This window comes from Camelina sativa, chromosome 12 (assembly GCF_030686135.1).
Source record: "Camelina sativa cultivar CO46 ecotype springtype chromosome 12, ASM3068613v1".
Classification (NCBI taxonomy): domain Eukaryota; kingdom Viridiplantae; phylum Streptophyta; class Magnoliopsida; order Brassicales; family Brassicaceae; genus Camelina; species Camelina sativa.
In genome coordinates this window covers 8670734-8686405 of record NC_141891.1, presented here as the reverse complement: position 1 = coordinate 8686405, position 15672 = coordinate 8670734, and the positions used below count along the sequence as shown (strand labels likewise).

Sequence of the window (15672 nt, the reverse complement as noted above, 5' to 3'; positions counted from 1 at the left end):
ATAATAATTTAAATATTTGGGACACAGTTGTATTGTGAAGCAGAGAATCGATTCTCAATATATTATCCGAAAAATTGTTTTTTATTTTAAAATTTTAATTTGTTGGTTTGTTTGATACTGTGTGATATTGTGGAATCACACACTCTGCCAATTTGACCTTTCTCTCTCTCGCTCGCTTCATCTCTCTTTCTTCTATCTATCCATATCGGAAACAGATCAATAGAAGAGAATTAGCAGACGCAACGGGAAAAAAATAAATTCCAGAAGCTGCTTTTGGATTATTTAATTAAAACAAAAAAAATGTGCGAGCCCGATGATAATTCCGGTAGAAACGGCGTCGCTCATCCTCCTTCATCGAGGTCAAGGGAGCTTCTTATGGATGTTGACGACTTAGATCTTGACGGTTCCTGGCCGTTAGATCAAATCCCTTATTTATCTTCATCGAATCGCATGATTTCTCCTATTTTTGTCTCGTCTTCTTCCGAGCAGCCTTGCTCGCCTCTTTGGGCTTTCTCCGACGGTGGTGGAAACGGTGGTATTCACCATCACGCTAACGGCGGCGGTGGTGGTGATGAGGAGAAGAACAGCTCCGCCTCTGGTGTTCCTTCTTTCCGTCTCGCCGAGTATCCTCTCTTTCTACCATGTTAGTCTCTTCGCCCAACTCTGAGCTTCATTTCGTTTTGTAGGAATTTAAAATTGATCGGAGAATCGATTTTTGAATATTTGTGATGCTGATGGAATTGGTTTAAGCTTGATTTTAAGCTTTGCTGGTTACGGATTGAACAGAGATTTTTTTGGTTTGATTGGATTGATTGATTGATTCTGCGTTTGACTTTGCTTTCCCTTTTCAAAGTTGCCAAAAATAGCTGAGTTCTATAGACGTAGTGGGTAACAAGTCAAGTTTGTTTCCCGCTAAGTGTTTGTTACTAAAGTATATGTTTTGGTAGTTGCAGACTCTTCTCCATCAGCAGCTGAGAACACAACAGAGAAACATAACAATAATTTCCAGTTTCCTTCTCCATTGATGAGCCTAGTGCCGCCAGAGAACGCAGACAACTACTGTGTGATCAAAGAGAGGATGACTCAGGCGCTTCGATACTTCAAAGACTCTACCGAACAACACGTTTTGGCTCAGGTCTGGGCTCCTGTGAGAAAGAATGGTCGTGATTTGCTGACGACTTTGGGTCAACCTTTTGTTCTTAATCCTAACGGTAATGGGCTTAATCAATACAGGATGATCTCTCTCACATATATGTTTTCTGTGGATAGTGAAAGTGACATTGAGCTCGGACTCCCTGGTCGAGTTTTCCGTCAGAAATTGCCTGAATGGACTCCTAATGTTCAGTACTATTCCAGCAAAGAATTCTCCCGCCTTGACCATGCCTTGCACTACAACGTCCGTGGTACACTGGCCCTGCCTGTCTTCAATCCTTCCGGTCAGTCCTGCATAGGTGTTGTGGAACTTATAATGACCTCTGAGAAGATTCACTATGCACCCGAAGTGGACAAAGTTTGCAAAGCCCTTGAGGTTTGGCTCTCTTTCCTCACTACTACACATACTCTACCCTTGCTTATGTTTATCCTTTATCTGAATTGATTCCTAGAACTTGGTGTGGATGGATTAGAGTATTGAGTTGCAAGTTTTGCCTTTCTAGCTGCTAGTTGTATTGAGGAATAACCGTTGGTAAAAAGTTTCTGTACATCATTTGACCTGCCATTTTGAAGCTCTTTCTCTCCAAAGCACGGTTTATTCTTTGATAATAACAACAAATTCATTTCATTATCTTGCTAGCTTCTAATTTAAATTATAGCGTCTTTAATATCTGTCATTATGTTGTATCCAAATAGTTCTTTGTTTTTGTGATTTGCTACAGCTTTGAAGTATTTTTTTCCGTACAGAGCACTGTATTTCTAATTCCTTATTAATGATAACAAGCTCTGGTAATTTTGTCAGGCGGTAAATCTGAAAAGCTCGGAAATACTTGATCACCAAACCACTCAGGTTAGCTACATTATCATTTTGGGGATTACCAATTACCATTTAAGCACTGGTTCTCACTGTTTTTAGTGAACTTGGTATTCACAGATATGCAATGAGAGTCGCCAAAACGCCCTTGCTGAGATTCTAGAAGTGCTGACAGTTGTATGTGAGACCCATAACTTGCCTCTGGCTCAGACTTGGGTTCCATGCCAGCACGGGAGCGTTCTTGCCAATGGTGGCGGTCTAAAGAAAAACTGCACCAGCTTTGACGGTAGCTGCATGGGCCAAATCTGCATGTCTACAACCGACATGGCCTGCTATGTCGTGGATGCTCATGTCTGGGGTTTTAGAGATGCATGTCTTGAACACCATCTCCAGAAAGGACAGGGAGTCGCTGGACGAGCTTTTCTCAATGGTGGCTCGTGTTTCTGTAGAGACATCACCAAGTTCTGCAAAACGCAGTACCCATTGGTCCATTATGCGCTCATGTTCAAGTTAACCACTTGTTTTGCAATCTCTCTCCAGAGCTCTTACACGGGCGACGACAGTTACATTCTTGAATTCTTTCTTCCTTCGAGTATAACAGACGACCAAGAGCAAGATTCGTTGTTGGGTTCTATATTGGTGACAATGAAAGAACATTTTCAGAGTCTTCGGGTTGCATCTGGGGTTGACTTTGGTGAAGACGATGACAAATTGTCTTTCGAGATCATCCAAGCATTACCGGACAAGAAGATCCATTCAAAAATAGAATCAATTCGAGTTCCCTTTTCTGGTTCTAAGTCAAACGCGACAGAGACACGGTTGATTCCTCAGCCTGCGGTTCAGTCTTCTGATCCAGTAAAAGAGAATATCAACGTGGCCACTGTTAATGGCGTGGTTAAGGAGAAGAAGAAAACAGAGAAAAAACGTGGAAAGACTGAGAAAACGATCAGTCTGGATGTACTTCAGCAGTATTTCACCGGAAGTCTCAAAGACGCTGCAAAGAGTCTTGGAGGTAATTTTATATCTATGAACTGTTTTATGTTTTGGTTATAGTTACTTGCTAGATATATTTCAACTGAACTCTATATTGTTCTTTTCTCAGTTTGCCCGACGACAATGAAGCGAATCTGCAGACAACACGGAATCTCGCGGTGGCCATCAAGGAAGATCAAGAAAGTGAATCGTTCAATCACAAAACTGAAACGAGTCATTGAATCTGTTCAAGGCACTGATGGAGGCCTCGACCTGACTTCCATGGCCGTTAGTTCCATCCCTTGGACACATGGTCAAGCATCAGCACAGCCACTAAATTCACCTAGTGGTTGCAAACCTCCCGAGCTACCAAACACCAACAATTCACCTAACCACTGGTCAAGTGATCATAGTCCCCACGAGCCAAATGGTTCTCCCGAGGTACCAAGCAACGGTCACAAGCGGTCACGAACGGTGGATGAGAGCGCTGGGACCCCGACCTCTCACGGCTCATGTGACGGAAACCAATTAGATGAAGCTAAAGTCCCGAACCAAGATCCGCTATTCACAGTTGGTGAGTCACCGGGGCTCTTTTTTCCACCTTATTCTAGAGATCATGATGTATCCGCAGCATCATTTTCAATGCCAAACAGGCTTCTTGGTTCTATAGACCATTTCCGAGGAATGCTCATCGAAGACGCTGGAAGTTCTAAAGATCTGAGAAATCTCTGCTCCACTACAGCATTCGACGATAAGTTTCCAGACTCAAACTGGATGAACAATGATAATAATAGCAACAACAATATATACGCTCCCCCAAAGGAAGAGGCCATTGCAAATGTTACACGCGAACCATCAGGCTCGGAAACGAGAACAGTAACAATCAAAGCAAGCTACAAAGATGACATTATACGGTTCAGGATCTCCTCGGGTTCGGGTATAATGGAATTGAAGGATGAAGTGGCGAAGAGGCTGAAACTTGATGCAGGTACATTCGATATCAAGTATCTTGATGATGATAACGAATGGGTTTTGATTGCTTGTGATGCTGATCTTCAAGAATGTCTCGAGATCCCTAGATCCTCCCGCACTAATATTGTAAGGCTTTTAGTTCATGATGTAACGACAAATCTCGGGAGCTCCTGTGAGAGCACCGGAGAATTGTGACCCGAGGTAATTCATTCCAACTCTTTTTGTAAATAATTTTTTTGAAATTTTTTACTGTTTAGGGTTTGTTTTTATTGTTCTTGGGTTTCGGTTGAGACAGAAGCAAGAATGTGTTTGGGGGATAAAGGTGTAAAAAAAAAAACATTTGTTTGTAACTTTGTAACTGTAAGAAGGAGAGTGAGGTTAGAAGTAAATCTTAGTTGTAAACTAACTCCATAATGGTTCTTTATTCTTTTTTGCTTCTTAAAAATTAAAACAAGAATCGACAAAGACAAGGCTTGTTAAAGAAAAGCTGAAATTTTGCATGTTGAAATGAAAGGTTTCTGTTTTCTAAATGACTAAATTATGCCGTCTGATGCGATGTATACTAAAAATAGTTTTTAGGAAATTACACTATTGTCTCAATGTATTGGTCTGAAGAATCAAAAGAATCCTAAAGGGTTTTGTGCAAAAAAACCTTCCAAATAATTTTTTTTTGCAAGAAAACCCTCCACCTTAAATAAATGCAAGTCAATACTGCAATCTCAAAAGTCATCCGCAATATAACCCTTCTCTGTATCGATGACGTGGCAATTTGAAAATCTTACTGTTTTGAAGACAAAAAAATGGCAAAGCATTTGAGATTTATTTTTTTGATAAAAATTGAAAAGAAAGTGTACTTGTTTGTGACCGCGACCGGGCGATCCTCCATTTGTGACCGACAATGAACAAGAGAAATCCACACATTTTGTTCCTTCTTTTTTGCTTCATTTTAAGTTGAATTTGTGTAACCTTTATACACACGTAAATATTAAAACTGAAACTTTGTGAGATTTAGACAATAGTCATTGAAACTGAATTTCAAACTTAGTGAATTATGATTTAGACAAAAGACAACTATGAAACTCAAAACCCAAAACATAACTACATAAGTGAATGCTTAAATCTGAAACTAATCATGAAACAAAACTCAAAGTCTAACAAAAAACATAGAGAACTCAAATTCAAATGCAACCTAAAACTAAAACTGAAATCTGAAACATTGGTAATCAGATCCGTTATTTGTGAGCGAATGTGATTTTGTAAGTAGAGAAAACACATGTTAAGGCTCAAATCTGAAACCTCTAATCATGAAACAGAACCAAAACTCTTATGATAAAATCAAATACAATCAAACTCAAATCTAAAACTTGTTTCTTCTCAACTAACCCACTAATAGACTAACATTGCATAAAAGAAACTGAAACATATTTTCAAATTTAAAACAAAACTGAAACATATTCTCAATTCAAACTAAAAAAAAACTTGCAATCGTTGGGTGTGTAAAGGAGAAGAGGAGAGAAAGGACTGAGGAGAAGAGGCAGAAATTGGGAGTGGTGGTTCCTTGATGTCGAAGACCTGGACAGTGCCGGAGAGATCGCAGGCGGCGAAAAGGTGTGCCATTGGAACGGAAACAGACAGAGGAGACAACATCACGGAAGGAGAAACGGCGGGAGGAGGAAAGAGAGAGGGAGACGGAGGCGGAGTGAGCGACGACCAAGGATTGTGAGGGTGGAGAGAGAGAAAGACAAGGCGGAGACGGAGGAGACGAGAAAAGAGATTTTTGTAAAAAAAATTATTAAAAATAAATCTCAAATGCTTTGCCATTTTGTTGTCTTCAAAACAGCAAGATTTTCATATTGCCACATCATCGATACAGAAAAAGGTTATATTGCGGATGACTTTTGAGATTACAGTATTAACTTGCATTTATTTGAGGTGGAGGGTTTTGCAAAAAAAAATTATTTAGAGGGTTTTTTTGCACAAAACCCAATCCTAAAAACCATAATATTGGTCACAACAATAACTACTACAACAACAAAAAAAAACAAAAAACAAATGCGCATCCAGGGAATCGAACCCTGGTCAGTACCGTGGGAGGGTACTATGATACCACTACACCAGATGCGCTGTCTTGTCCTTCGATCCTCTTAACAGCTATTTATTATAATTTACATTATCCACCTCATCAAATACTTCTGCATTTTCAAAAACTAAAACCGTCAACACAAATTTTTCTTCTCTCCTCCTCTCTAAAACGAATCGACGAATTTGACCCCTTCCCACGATCTTGGTCGTCTTCTGAAACCCTGATCGGATTCGTGAAGCTATGGACAAAAGCATCAGCATCACCTCTTCCAACGTTAGCACAACGACTTCTATAGAGAAGATCGATCACGCGGCGAGCTGGATCAGCGCCACCGTTATCTCCGCTTTCTTTTCCTCTCTTGAACGCTGCGCCTGCGTCAATCTCTCCACCTCTCATGATGATGATGAAGACGACGATAACGACGAGGCTCACCACCGTCCTCTTGCTCTCTCCGCCGCTCCTCATCAACACGACATTGTTTAGCTCTGTTTTTTTTAACCTCATGGTAAAAATAACAATTTACTCCTCTCGTGATTGGTATGAATTTGTAATTTCTTGATTTTTAATACAATATCTAAAGTGTGTAACGCTATGATGCCTGAATGAGAATTTGATTAATTGCGTGATTGAATCATTAGATATGTTTTGATCATTTTTTTTTTGGGTTTTATTGTGAAGAACAATGTATCATTTGTTTGAAGTGTTCTTGTGATTAATTTCTTGATCTACATTTCATTTCTGGTCTTTTCTGTAACACAACGTATCAAGTTTCGTTTGTTCAATGCAACCGATAAAAAATGTGATAATTGGTTATGTCTCTAGGGCCTTTTTGGTTGGTAAAGAAGATTTTCAACGTTTGACAACAAACGTCGTGTTTAATTGAAACTGTGCCCCAATTTGTTTCCTTAGCTTTTAATTCCGTTGTTTCCTCCATACAGAGAATGTGTCGTTTAAACGTCTTTGTCATGTAAATGTAATAATTGGACCATATGATATGAGGACTCGCATTATTTATTATCTCTTTCTTTTTTATCACATCTTCGATTTATGCTTTGGGTGCGTATCATTATCTTCGTTTTAGTGTTTAAAGAACATAAATAATTAACTCATTTGTTTTTTATATTAACAAGAATATAGTAGTATATTTTTAACAATGTTCATTACACAACAAAAGTAGCACGCATTCGCATTCTCCAAGTTTCATCATTTGTTTTATTATTATTGAGAAAAAAAGTTTCTAGGATTTGTGTACGGGTTTAGGCATGTCTCCTCTCATTAAGCTCTCTCTATCTTTTTCTTAATTATTAAACCCACTAACCACTTTTGTGATAGAGATGTTTAGAACACACTCTGAAGCGTGTCACTTTATCCCCGTGATTACTTCTTAAAAATCTAGTACTAGCTTTTGTTACTTTATTAAAGTTGGGGTGTTCTATTTTGAGAAAATATTGTTTTCTGATAAGTTCGTAACGAAATCAACCTCTTTGGAAACTTGATCTTTTTTTTTTTTTTTTGCCATGTTGGAAGCTTGATCTCTTTTCTTTGGTGAAGTTGGAAACTTGATCTTTTATAAGAAAGAAAGAAAGGTACACCAATTCCCAAAGTAAGAAAGTAAAAAAATCTAAAATCGTTCTCATCTTGAGACAACCAATAAGAATGATGCATCCGAGTCAGCCAAAGGGTTTAATAGTAAGTAAGTCTACATTTCCCAATTATATTCATACTCTTTTCTTTTTGGTATGCGATATCCTAAGAAGAAGAACCCTAGTCAAACTCCTACATATGGCAATGAAATCACTCAAACGTAACGCTAATCCAATCATTTCCATACACATAAATAAACCCTTCTTATCGTTATCTTCTCTTTGCAATTCCTTATTCTCTTTTCCTTTTTCCATAGATCTTAAACCACAAGGGTTCACTCTGTTCTTCCTCCTCCTCTGTTTCTCTTTGACAACTTCTTCCATGGTGGAATCAGACACATACTCGGACTCAGGTCCTGTAGTCCCGACAACCCCACTCGTCACTTTCCTCCAGCACGTGCAGCTCACGGCATTTCGATCTTACCCTAAAAAACAAAGCGCTGATCCCAAATCCTACATCGATCTATCTCTCAAACACCCCTATAACCTCTCCACCATTGAATCAGCCTTTGAAGATCTCACGAGCGAATCAAATGACATGTTAGTGCCAGTGGAGAAGTTTGAAAGGTTTGTTAAACAATACTTTGACGGCGCAGGGGAGGATATGTTGCACCACGAACCAGTGGATTTCGTCTCAGATCCCTCCGGGTTCCTCTCCAACGTGGAGAACGAAAAAGTCAGAGACTGGGCGCGTGAGGTACACTGTCTCTGGAGAAACCTGAGCTGCAGAGTCTCTGACTCAGTTAGAGAGTCTCCTGGCCGGCACACACTTCTACCGTTGCCGGAACCGGTTATCATTCCCGGTTCGAGATTCAGAGAAGTGTATTACTGGGATTCTTACTGGGTCATCAAGTCAGTGTTTCCAACTTTCAAAATCACAAATCTAATGCTTTTTGTTTTTTTATATCATTGATTCCTCTCCTTTTCACACATTACGTGTTGACTACGAAACAAGAACCTCACGTGTCACCGTCTTGTAACATGTGCTTTTTGCACGTGTAGAGGGCTTATGACGAGTCAAATGTTCACTACGGCCAAAGGATTAGTGACGAATCTGATGTCACTCGTGGAGACTTATGGTTACGCTTTGAACGGCGCTAGAGCTTATTACACTAACAGAAGGTAACAAAGATTCTTGTCTTTATTTGCCTATAACGAATAAAATTTAAATATTATCTTTATACTGTTGTTACAAGCCAACCACCTCTATTGAGCTCAATGGTCTATGAGATTTATAATGTAACCAAAGATGAAGAACTTGTGAGGAAAGCTATCCCTGTGCTTCTCAAAGAGTACGAGTTTTGGAACTCAGGTTAGTTAAGTAGTTAGATGGTTAGATGTACAATAGCTTAGTTAGTTCTTAGATTTTTAATTTTTGGTTATGTTATCTTCTTTGTAGGAAAACATAAAGTGGTGATTCGAGACGCTAGTGGTTATGATCACGTTTTAAGCCGTTATTATGCTATGTGGAATATGCCACGGCCTGAATCCTCTGTTTTCGTATGTTTTTTGTCTCTTTGCAAACAGTTATTATGATTTTTCTTGTGAAAAAAAATCTGTTGACTCTCTGTCCCTATGTGTAATAACCACAGGATGAAGAATCCGCTTCAGGGTTCTCGAATTTAATAGAGAAACAACGTTTCCATCGAGATATAGCCACAGCTGCTGAATCAGGATGTGATTTCACCACACGATGGATGAGGTTCATTTACTTAACCAACTAATAAAGATTAGTTGATGTTTATAAGTTCGCTTGTATTTACTCTCAAAATAATAATGCATGCAGGGATCCTCCTCATTTCACAACGATGGCTACAACATCAGTTGTACCTGTTGATCTCAACGTCTTTCTTCTTAAGGTCTCCACTTTTTCTTGAATCCTAATTCTCTTTGGTAACGGTTCTTGTACTTTTGGTAAGCATTGTATGTGATCTTTTAACTGTAGATGGAACTCGATATAGCATTCTTGATGGAGATTACCGGGGATAAAAAAGGGTCAGACCGTTTTGTAAAAGCGTCAAAAGCGAGAGAGAAAGCGTTTGAAACCGTGTTTTGGAACGAGAAAGCAGGACAGTGGCAAGATTACTGGCTTTCCTCCAATGGTGATGTATGTTACATAACCTTCAATTACAATTTTCTAATAGTATGTTGTTGATGAGTAAAGCATTTTGAGAGCGTGGTTGTGTCTTCAGGAGACTGAGACATGGAAAGCTGAGAACCAGAACACCAATGTTTTTGCATCTAACTTTGCTCCAATATGGATTAGCTCCTTCAATTCAGGTAAACTGTCTCTACTTATATATGTGCACACATTTGTATATTGAGCGTTTTGTCTTGTGTAACATGTAGATGAAAAACTGGTCAAGAAAGTTGTGAAAGCTCTTAAGAACTCAGGGCTCATAGCTCCCGCTGGAATCCTCTCATCTTTGACAGATTCTGGACAACAATGGTAAGTGAAACATGTGATTTTAAGTTCCACTTGAATCTTTATATCTACTTGATAAACCCTTATCTTGTATCTTAATATTTGGTTTCATTGGAACAGGGATTATCCGAATGGATGGGCACCCCAACAAGAGATGATCGTTACAGGGCTAGCGAGATCAAGTTCAAAGGAAGCAAAAGAGATGGCAGAGGAGATTGCAAGGAGATGGATCAGAAGCAACTATCTTGTTTACAAAAAAAGTGGGACTATCCATGAGAAGCTCAAGGTTACAGAGCTTGGTGAATATGGTGGTGGAGGAGAATATAAGCCACAGGTAAAACAAACAAAAAACATTCTTCTTCAATTTTCTTTTCATTTAGGTAGATATATGAATTGAGGAAGAGTTTTTAATAATGTTTTGACTTTAATTTATGTTCCAAAAAATTGCAGACGGGATTTGGATGGTCGAACGGGGTTATATTAGCATTCCTGGAGGAGTTTGGATGGCCCTCTCACGTCAGCATTGAACCCTAGATTAAATACTTTCTATTAAACCTTATATCTAAAGGAATTAACCACTTTATTTTAAAATAAAACTTTATGATACTGGTAAATCTAAATGTAGTTTCTTTTGTTGTGGATCTTTTGGTGTTTTATGTAAATCTAAAACTTTATGATACAGTACCGTTATATATAGAGTTCCAGATGTTTTATGATCAATAATAGTACTTGCAAAATATATGAGCCAATGTTAGTAGAGATAAATATAATTAAACATATAATGATACATGAAAACACTGGTGGATTCAGTTGGTTAACACGTATGAATAGTGACAAAAAGCCTAATCTTAATTAATCATTATTTTGAAGAAAATTAACACTTTCATAATCTCTTCTCTGCCTAAACCACTTGATAGATTCTTTGAATGATGGACAAACTAACTTCACTTTTCGTGTCCTCCTTGAAAACTAAATTCATAAGGATATCAAATTTCTTTTCTCCAATATCATAATTCATAAGTTAATATTCATAATAAAAACCCAATAACAAAATAACTTTTATGTTGTATATATATTAAATGGAAGAGATTTGCCTAAAATAGACTTCTAGAGACGTGAAAACCTACAAGCCAATGTAATCGAAATATAAAACCTTATTTGTCAAATTCTTACTCAATAAATCAAATTCAAATGGCTTTCTACCAAAAAAATGTAATTATATTTTAGAAAACAAATGGAAAGGAAAGACTAAAGGGGAATATAAGCCAATAGATCTAAGAGAGATTTGTAATAAAAAAATAACAAAAAAGCATAACGAATATTATTGTAAATTTGTTTAGCTTACACTCATAAGTATATTGTTTTCTGACTTAAACTCATATTTTTTTTATAAAAAAAAAAAGAAGAAGCAAAAAACCAACAATGTGTAGGGTTTAAAATATGCAAAACTCATAATTTGGATGGCCGAGCAAAAGAGTGGCAATCATTGAAGAAGTTGTCCTCTTCTTTTTATTTTTAAACACCTTTTAAATTGTTTTTTTTAATAATTCAGCCCAGTTTGATCCCATCTAAGCATTTGCAATTTTGCATTGTATAATTCCATTTCCACTGGTTGATCCATATTAAACAAAAAGTACTGAAAATTATAATACTTGTATTTTTGTTTAAAGGAATTTTATAATGTTTGGCTTTGATGTCACTTTTAACGGCAGTAATTTCTTGTAGCTAGGTTGAAAAGTGGTTAAATTTTTTGTGTGGATCCAAAGATGTTAAAAAAAAGAAAAAAAAAACTAGTTGTTACTTCAGCAGAAAAAAAAAAGATTCTGTGATCTATCAACGTTATTGGTTGAACATCACATGAGATAAATTTTGAAAAAGAACATAATAGTAAAGATCGATCAAAGTAATTTGATACACAAAAAGTCTCCAATATTTCACCGCGGCATGCTAAGCTACAGTTATAGGACCAAGACATATAATAGGCTTGCCCAGCGAAAGGCATGCCCACATACTAATAAGCTAAAGAAATTAACATTCAATTATGACTATAAAACTATGGAATCTAACACTTAATTTGGTGTTATTTGAGTTGTTGGCTTGAGTGGGAGCTGAATTATTCATAGAAGCTACTTAAATAAGTGATTACTGACTAATGAGTGATCAAAAGTTGCTTATTAGTCAAATATAGTTGGCAAAAAAAAATTATGACTTTTGTTTAATCAGTACTATAGTTTTTTTTTTTGTGCACCAGTACTATAGTTTAATTCAATTTAAAAGGTCTGTATAAGTTGAAAAAAGGTGATCATAAACAGAATCTCCGTTTGGATGAATCAGATTGTACCAAACGAATCATAATAGAAAAACTGCAGCTTGCTTAAATTATAAAAGAGCACCTTTCTATTATACAAATAACACTTATCTGTTAATTATCTAGGATAGTAGTACGTTCAGATTTGTGTTGGCATTACTTGTTACTAATTTTATAACTACTAAAGAAAGTTATAAGTAGTCCCCCTGCAAAAACCAACTAATAAAAGGGTTTAAATGGTAACTACGTTCATGGCGGTCAAATTCGTCTGCGGTCTGGACCGCTCTATTTTTAAGACGAACAACAGACCGCTGCGTACTAACTCTATTTAGATCTAAATGGTAACTACGTTTGGGTGGACAAATCTGTCTGCGGATCAGACCGCTCTGTTTTAAGTATGGACAACGAACCGCTGCGGTCCAAGTCTATTTGTAAGAAAAAGCGGTCCGCAGTTGGTTCGCTGCAGTCAGGGCCGTCCCTGACCTAAACCTCGTAAAGCAAGGGCTTTAGGCGCCAATATTTATTAGCAATATACGGGGCATCATGTCAGTGATGTTGCGGTGGTACAGTGGTAATGCGTTCCTAATTTCTACTTAAATGATCTGAATTCGACCCTTGAAGTTGCTGGTTTTTTCAATATTTTTTATTAAATGTTTGTGAATGGGCAAAAAAAAAATTTTTAGCTTTAGGCATCAAATATAGTTGGGCCGGCACTAGCTGCGGTTTTGTTTCTGTTTTCTGTGGACCGCACCACTGTGGACTACACATAATGAATGGTAAATAAAAAGCAGTCTGATCCGCATATGGATTTCCGTCCCAACCACTGTAACTATTCACACACTTTGTATGTGTTAAGATAGATACAAATATTGTTAATAAGATGTTAATGAGATAAATGTAAATCTCATGAAGATAAGTCCTAGTCTAGATTTATGTATATCTACCCATGTGTATATAAGGGTACATGACCTAATGAATAAGAAAAGTCATTCAAAACCATTCCTTCTTCTTAAACTTACATGGTATCAGAGCAGGTTCTTTAAAAAAAAAAATTATGAGTGCTTCCGATGATAGCAAACAAGTTGCAGTCGCAACACAATCCTCCAAGGAGATCGCAGTAAGTTCACCTTACTACCTTCATCCCTCGGATAATCCCGGATCAGTAATCTCAGGGGTACAATTGAATGGTGAAAACTATTCAGAGTGGGCCACCGAGCTTGAAAACGCTCTACGTGCAAAGAGTAAGACGTGTTTCATTGATGGGACCTTGCCAGCTCCATCCACCACATCTGAAGATTATGATCAATGGAGGACAGTGAACTCCATGATCGTGGGATGGATTCGTTCCTCCATCTCTCCGAAGATCCGCTCTACGGTGACGTTCACACCTGAAGCATACAAGTTGTGGGTTGATCTCAAGAAGAGATTTGCGGTTGGAAACTCTGTTCGGGTGTATCAACTGAAGTCGGAACTTGTCGCTTGTAGACAAGAAGGTCTTTCGGTCCTAGACTACTACGGGAAGCTCTCTTCCAAGTGGGAAGAACTCAACAACTACAAGCCAATACGTCATTGTTCATGTGGAGGGACAGCGCCGTATGTGAAAGAAAGAGAAGAGGAGCAGGTGTACCAGTTCCTGATGGGCTTGGACGAGTCTCGTTTCGGGAATATTTGCACCACCATCATTGGTGTTGATCCGCTACCAGATGTGAATGAAGTTTATCAGAAGATTGTCAGAGAAGAGCGGAGGTTAAACTCTCTGAAGAATGAGCACAAACCCGAAGCAGTGGGTTTTGCTACACGATCAGAGACCCATTCTGAGGCTACAACACTGTCTCCACCTTTGGCTGCTGCAACACAAACACGAGAGCGTGTACCATCATGTTCTCATTGCGGACGGAGGGGTCATGAGAAAACAGAGTGTTGGCAGATAGTTGGTTTCCCGGAGTGGTGGTCTGAGAAATATCAAGGGGCTCCACCAGGTGGCAGGGGACGAGGAAGCGGACGAGAATCATCTTCTGGCAGAGGACAAGGAACACCACAGTTCCGCGCAAACACTGCTCAAACAACCTCACCGCTCCCAAACTTTACACCTGATCAGATGGAGTCGCTGCTACGCATGTTGGAGCAACATAAGAGCTCTACGATCCCTGAACGTTTGCAAGGTAAAGAACAAACAGGTGATGTTATTCTTGATACTGGTGCATCGTACCATATGACTGGGGATGCAAGTCACCTTCACAGTTTGGAGGATATGGTGTCTTGTCCTCTTAACTTTGCGGATGGTAGTCAAGTGTTTGCTAGACAGTATGGCGTGTTGACATTGTCAAAGAAGATTTCTCTCCAAAACGTTCTTCTTGTTCCAAATTTAAATTGTACACTGCTATCTGTTTCAAAGCTGTTGAAGCAAACAGGTTGTTTTGCTCTCTTCACTGATACATTGTGTGTATTGCAGGACCGGTTTATGAGGACGCTGATTGGTGCAGGTGAAGAACGTGATGGAGTCTATGTTTATCGGGATGTAACGGCTGCACGTGTGCACAAGGCTCAAGTTGTTGAAGACAAGACTTTGTGGCATCGACGGCTGGGACACCCATCTTTTCAAGTTTTGTCGTTTTTGCCATTGGTTTTTGGTGTTGGTGTTGAAAGTAGTTCTAGGCAGCTTAGTGAATGTGAGATTTGTTTTAAGTCATAACAAACCGAGCTGTATTCTTTGATAGTATCAATAAAGCTTCCGAATGTTTTTCTCTCATTCATGTTGATGTATGGGGACCATACCGTGTTCCTTCTTCTAGTGGAGCAAACTATTTCTTAACAATAGTAGACGATCACTCTAGGGCAGTATGGACATACTTGCTTCTTGAGAAAAGCGAGGTTAAGATAGTGTTGCAAAACTTTTGTAATATGAGCGAAAGACAGTTTGGAAAACAAGTCAAAATAGTGAGAAGTGACAATGGAACAGAGTTTATGTGCTTGGGAAAATTCTTTGCAGAGAAAGGGATTGCTCATCAAACATCGTGTGTGGCAACTCCACAGCAGAACGGTCGTATTGAGAGAAAGCATAGGCACATACTCAATGTGGCTCGTTCGTTTATGTTCCAAGCACACTTGCCCATCAAGTTTTAGGGAGAATGTGTTCTAGCCGCTACTCATGTCATAAATCGGAGTCCATCTACAATCTTACATGGCAAGTCACCTTATGAGATCTTATTTGGAGTCCCACCGTTATATGAAGATCTCAAGGTGATCGGATGTCTGTGTTATGCTCACAAAGTTGCTAAGGATAAAGATAAGTTTGGAACTCGA

The 15672-nt window shown here is 38.5% G+C and overlaps 3 protein-coding genes and 1 non-coding gene across 13 annotated transcripts; 3 read left to right on the top strand and 1 right to left on the bottom strand.

The window, feature by feature from the left end:
- Positions 1–4299, top strand: LOC104731061 (protein NLP7). 8 transcript variants are annotated; one of them, XM_087478182.1, is made up of 7 exons: positions 120–643; positions 954–1135; positions 1270–1528; positions 1955–2002; positions 2087–2978; positions 3069–3512; positions 3592–4299. In XM_087478182.1, exons 3-7 carry the CDS (start codon positions 1469–1471, stop codon positions 3606–3608), a joined length of 1461 nt encoding a protein of 486 aa, XP_087334308.1. In that variant the 5' UTR covers positions 120–643; positions 954–1135; positions 1270–1468; the 3' UTR covers positions 3609–4299. The 8 variants fall into 8 exon arrangements, with proteins under 8 accessions (XP_010448622.1, XP_010448623.1, XP_010448625.1 ...); XM_087478183.1 differs by having other exon boundaries at positions 124–643; positions 948–1135; XM_010450323.3 differs by having other exon boundaries at positions 30–643; positions 948–1528.
- A 1664-nt stretch (positions 4300–5963) lies between these two features.
- On the bottom strand, positions 5964–6034 carry TRNAG-CCC (transfer RNA glycine (anticodon CCC)). The gene has a single exon. It is a non-coding gene; the product is annotated as a tRNA-Gly (tRNA).
- Positions 6035–6125: 91 nt separating this feature from the next.
- On the top strand, positions 6126–10798 carry LOC109124610 (trehalase). Of its 3 annotated transcripts, XM_010450318.3 has the most exons (13): positions 6126–6498; positions 7521–7682; positions 7894–8488; positions 8639–8758; positions 8833–8948; positions 9036–9136; positions 9229–9338; positions 9423–9495; positions 9582–9743; positions 9829–9916; positions 9986–10085; positions 10182–10395; positions 10512–10798. In XM_010450318.3, the coding sequence occupies exons 3-13, from the start codon at positions 7959–7961 to the stop codon at positions 10593–10595; spliced, it is 1698 nt and encodes a 565-aa protein (XP_010448620.1). In that variant the 5' UTR covers positions 6126–6498; positions 7521–7682; positions 7894–7958; the 3' UTR covers positions 10596–10798. The 3 variants fall into 3 exon arrangements, with proteins under 3 accessions (XP_010448620.1, XP_010448619.1, XP_087334636.1); XM_010450317.3 differs by lacking the exon at positions 6126–6498 and having other exon boundaries at positions 7041–7686; XM_087478510.1 differs by lacking the exons at positions 6126–6498; positions 7521–7682 and adding an exon at positions 7684–7797.
- On the top strand, positions 6234–6721 carry LOC104731060 (uncharacterized). Its single transcript, XM_010450319.3, has one exon. The coding sequence runs from the start codon at positions 6234–6236 to the stop codon at positions 6474–6476; it is 243 nt and encodes an 80-aa protein (XP_010448621.1). The 3' UTR covers positions 6477–6721.
- Positions 10799–15672: the final 4874 nt, after the last annotated feature.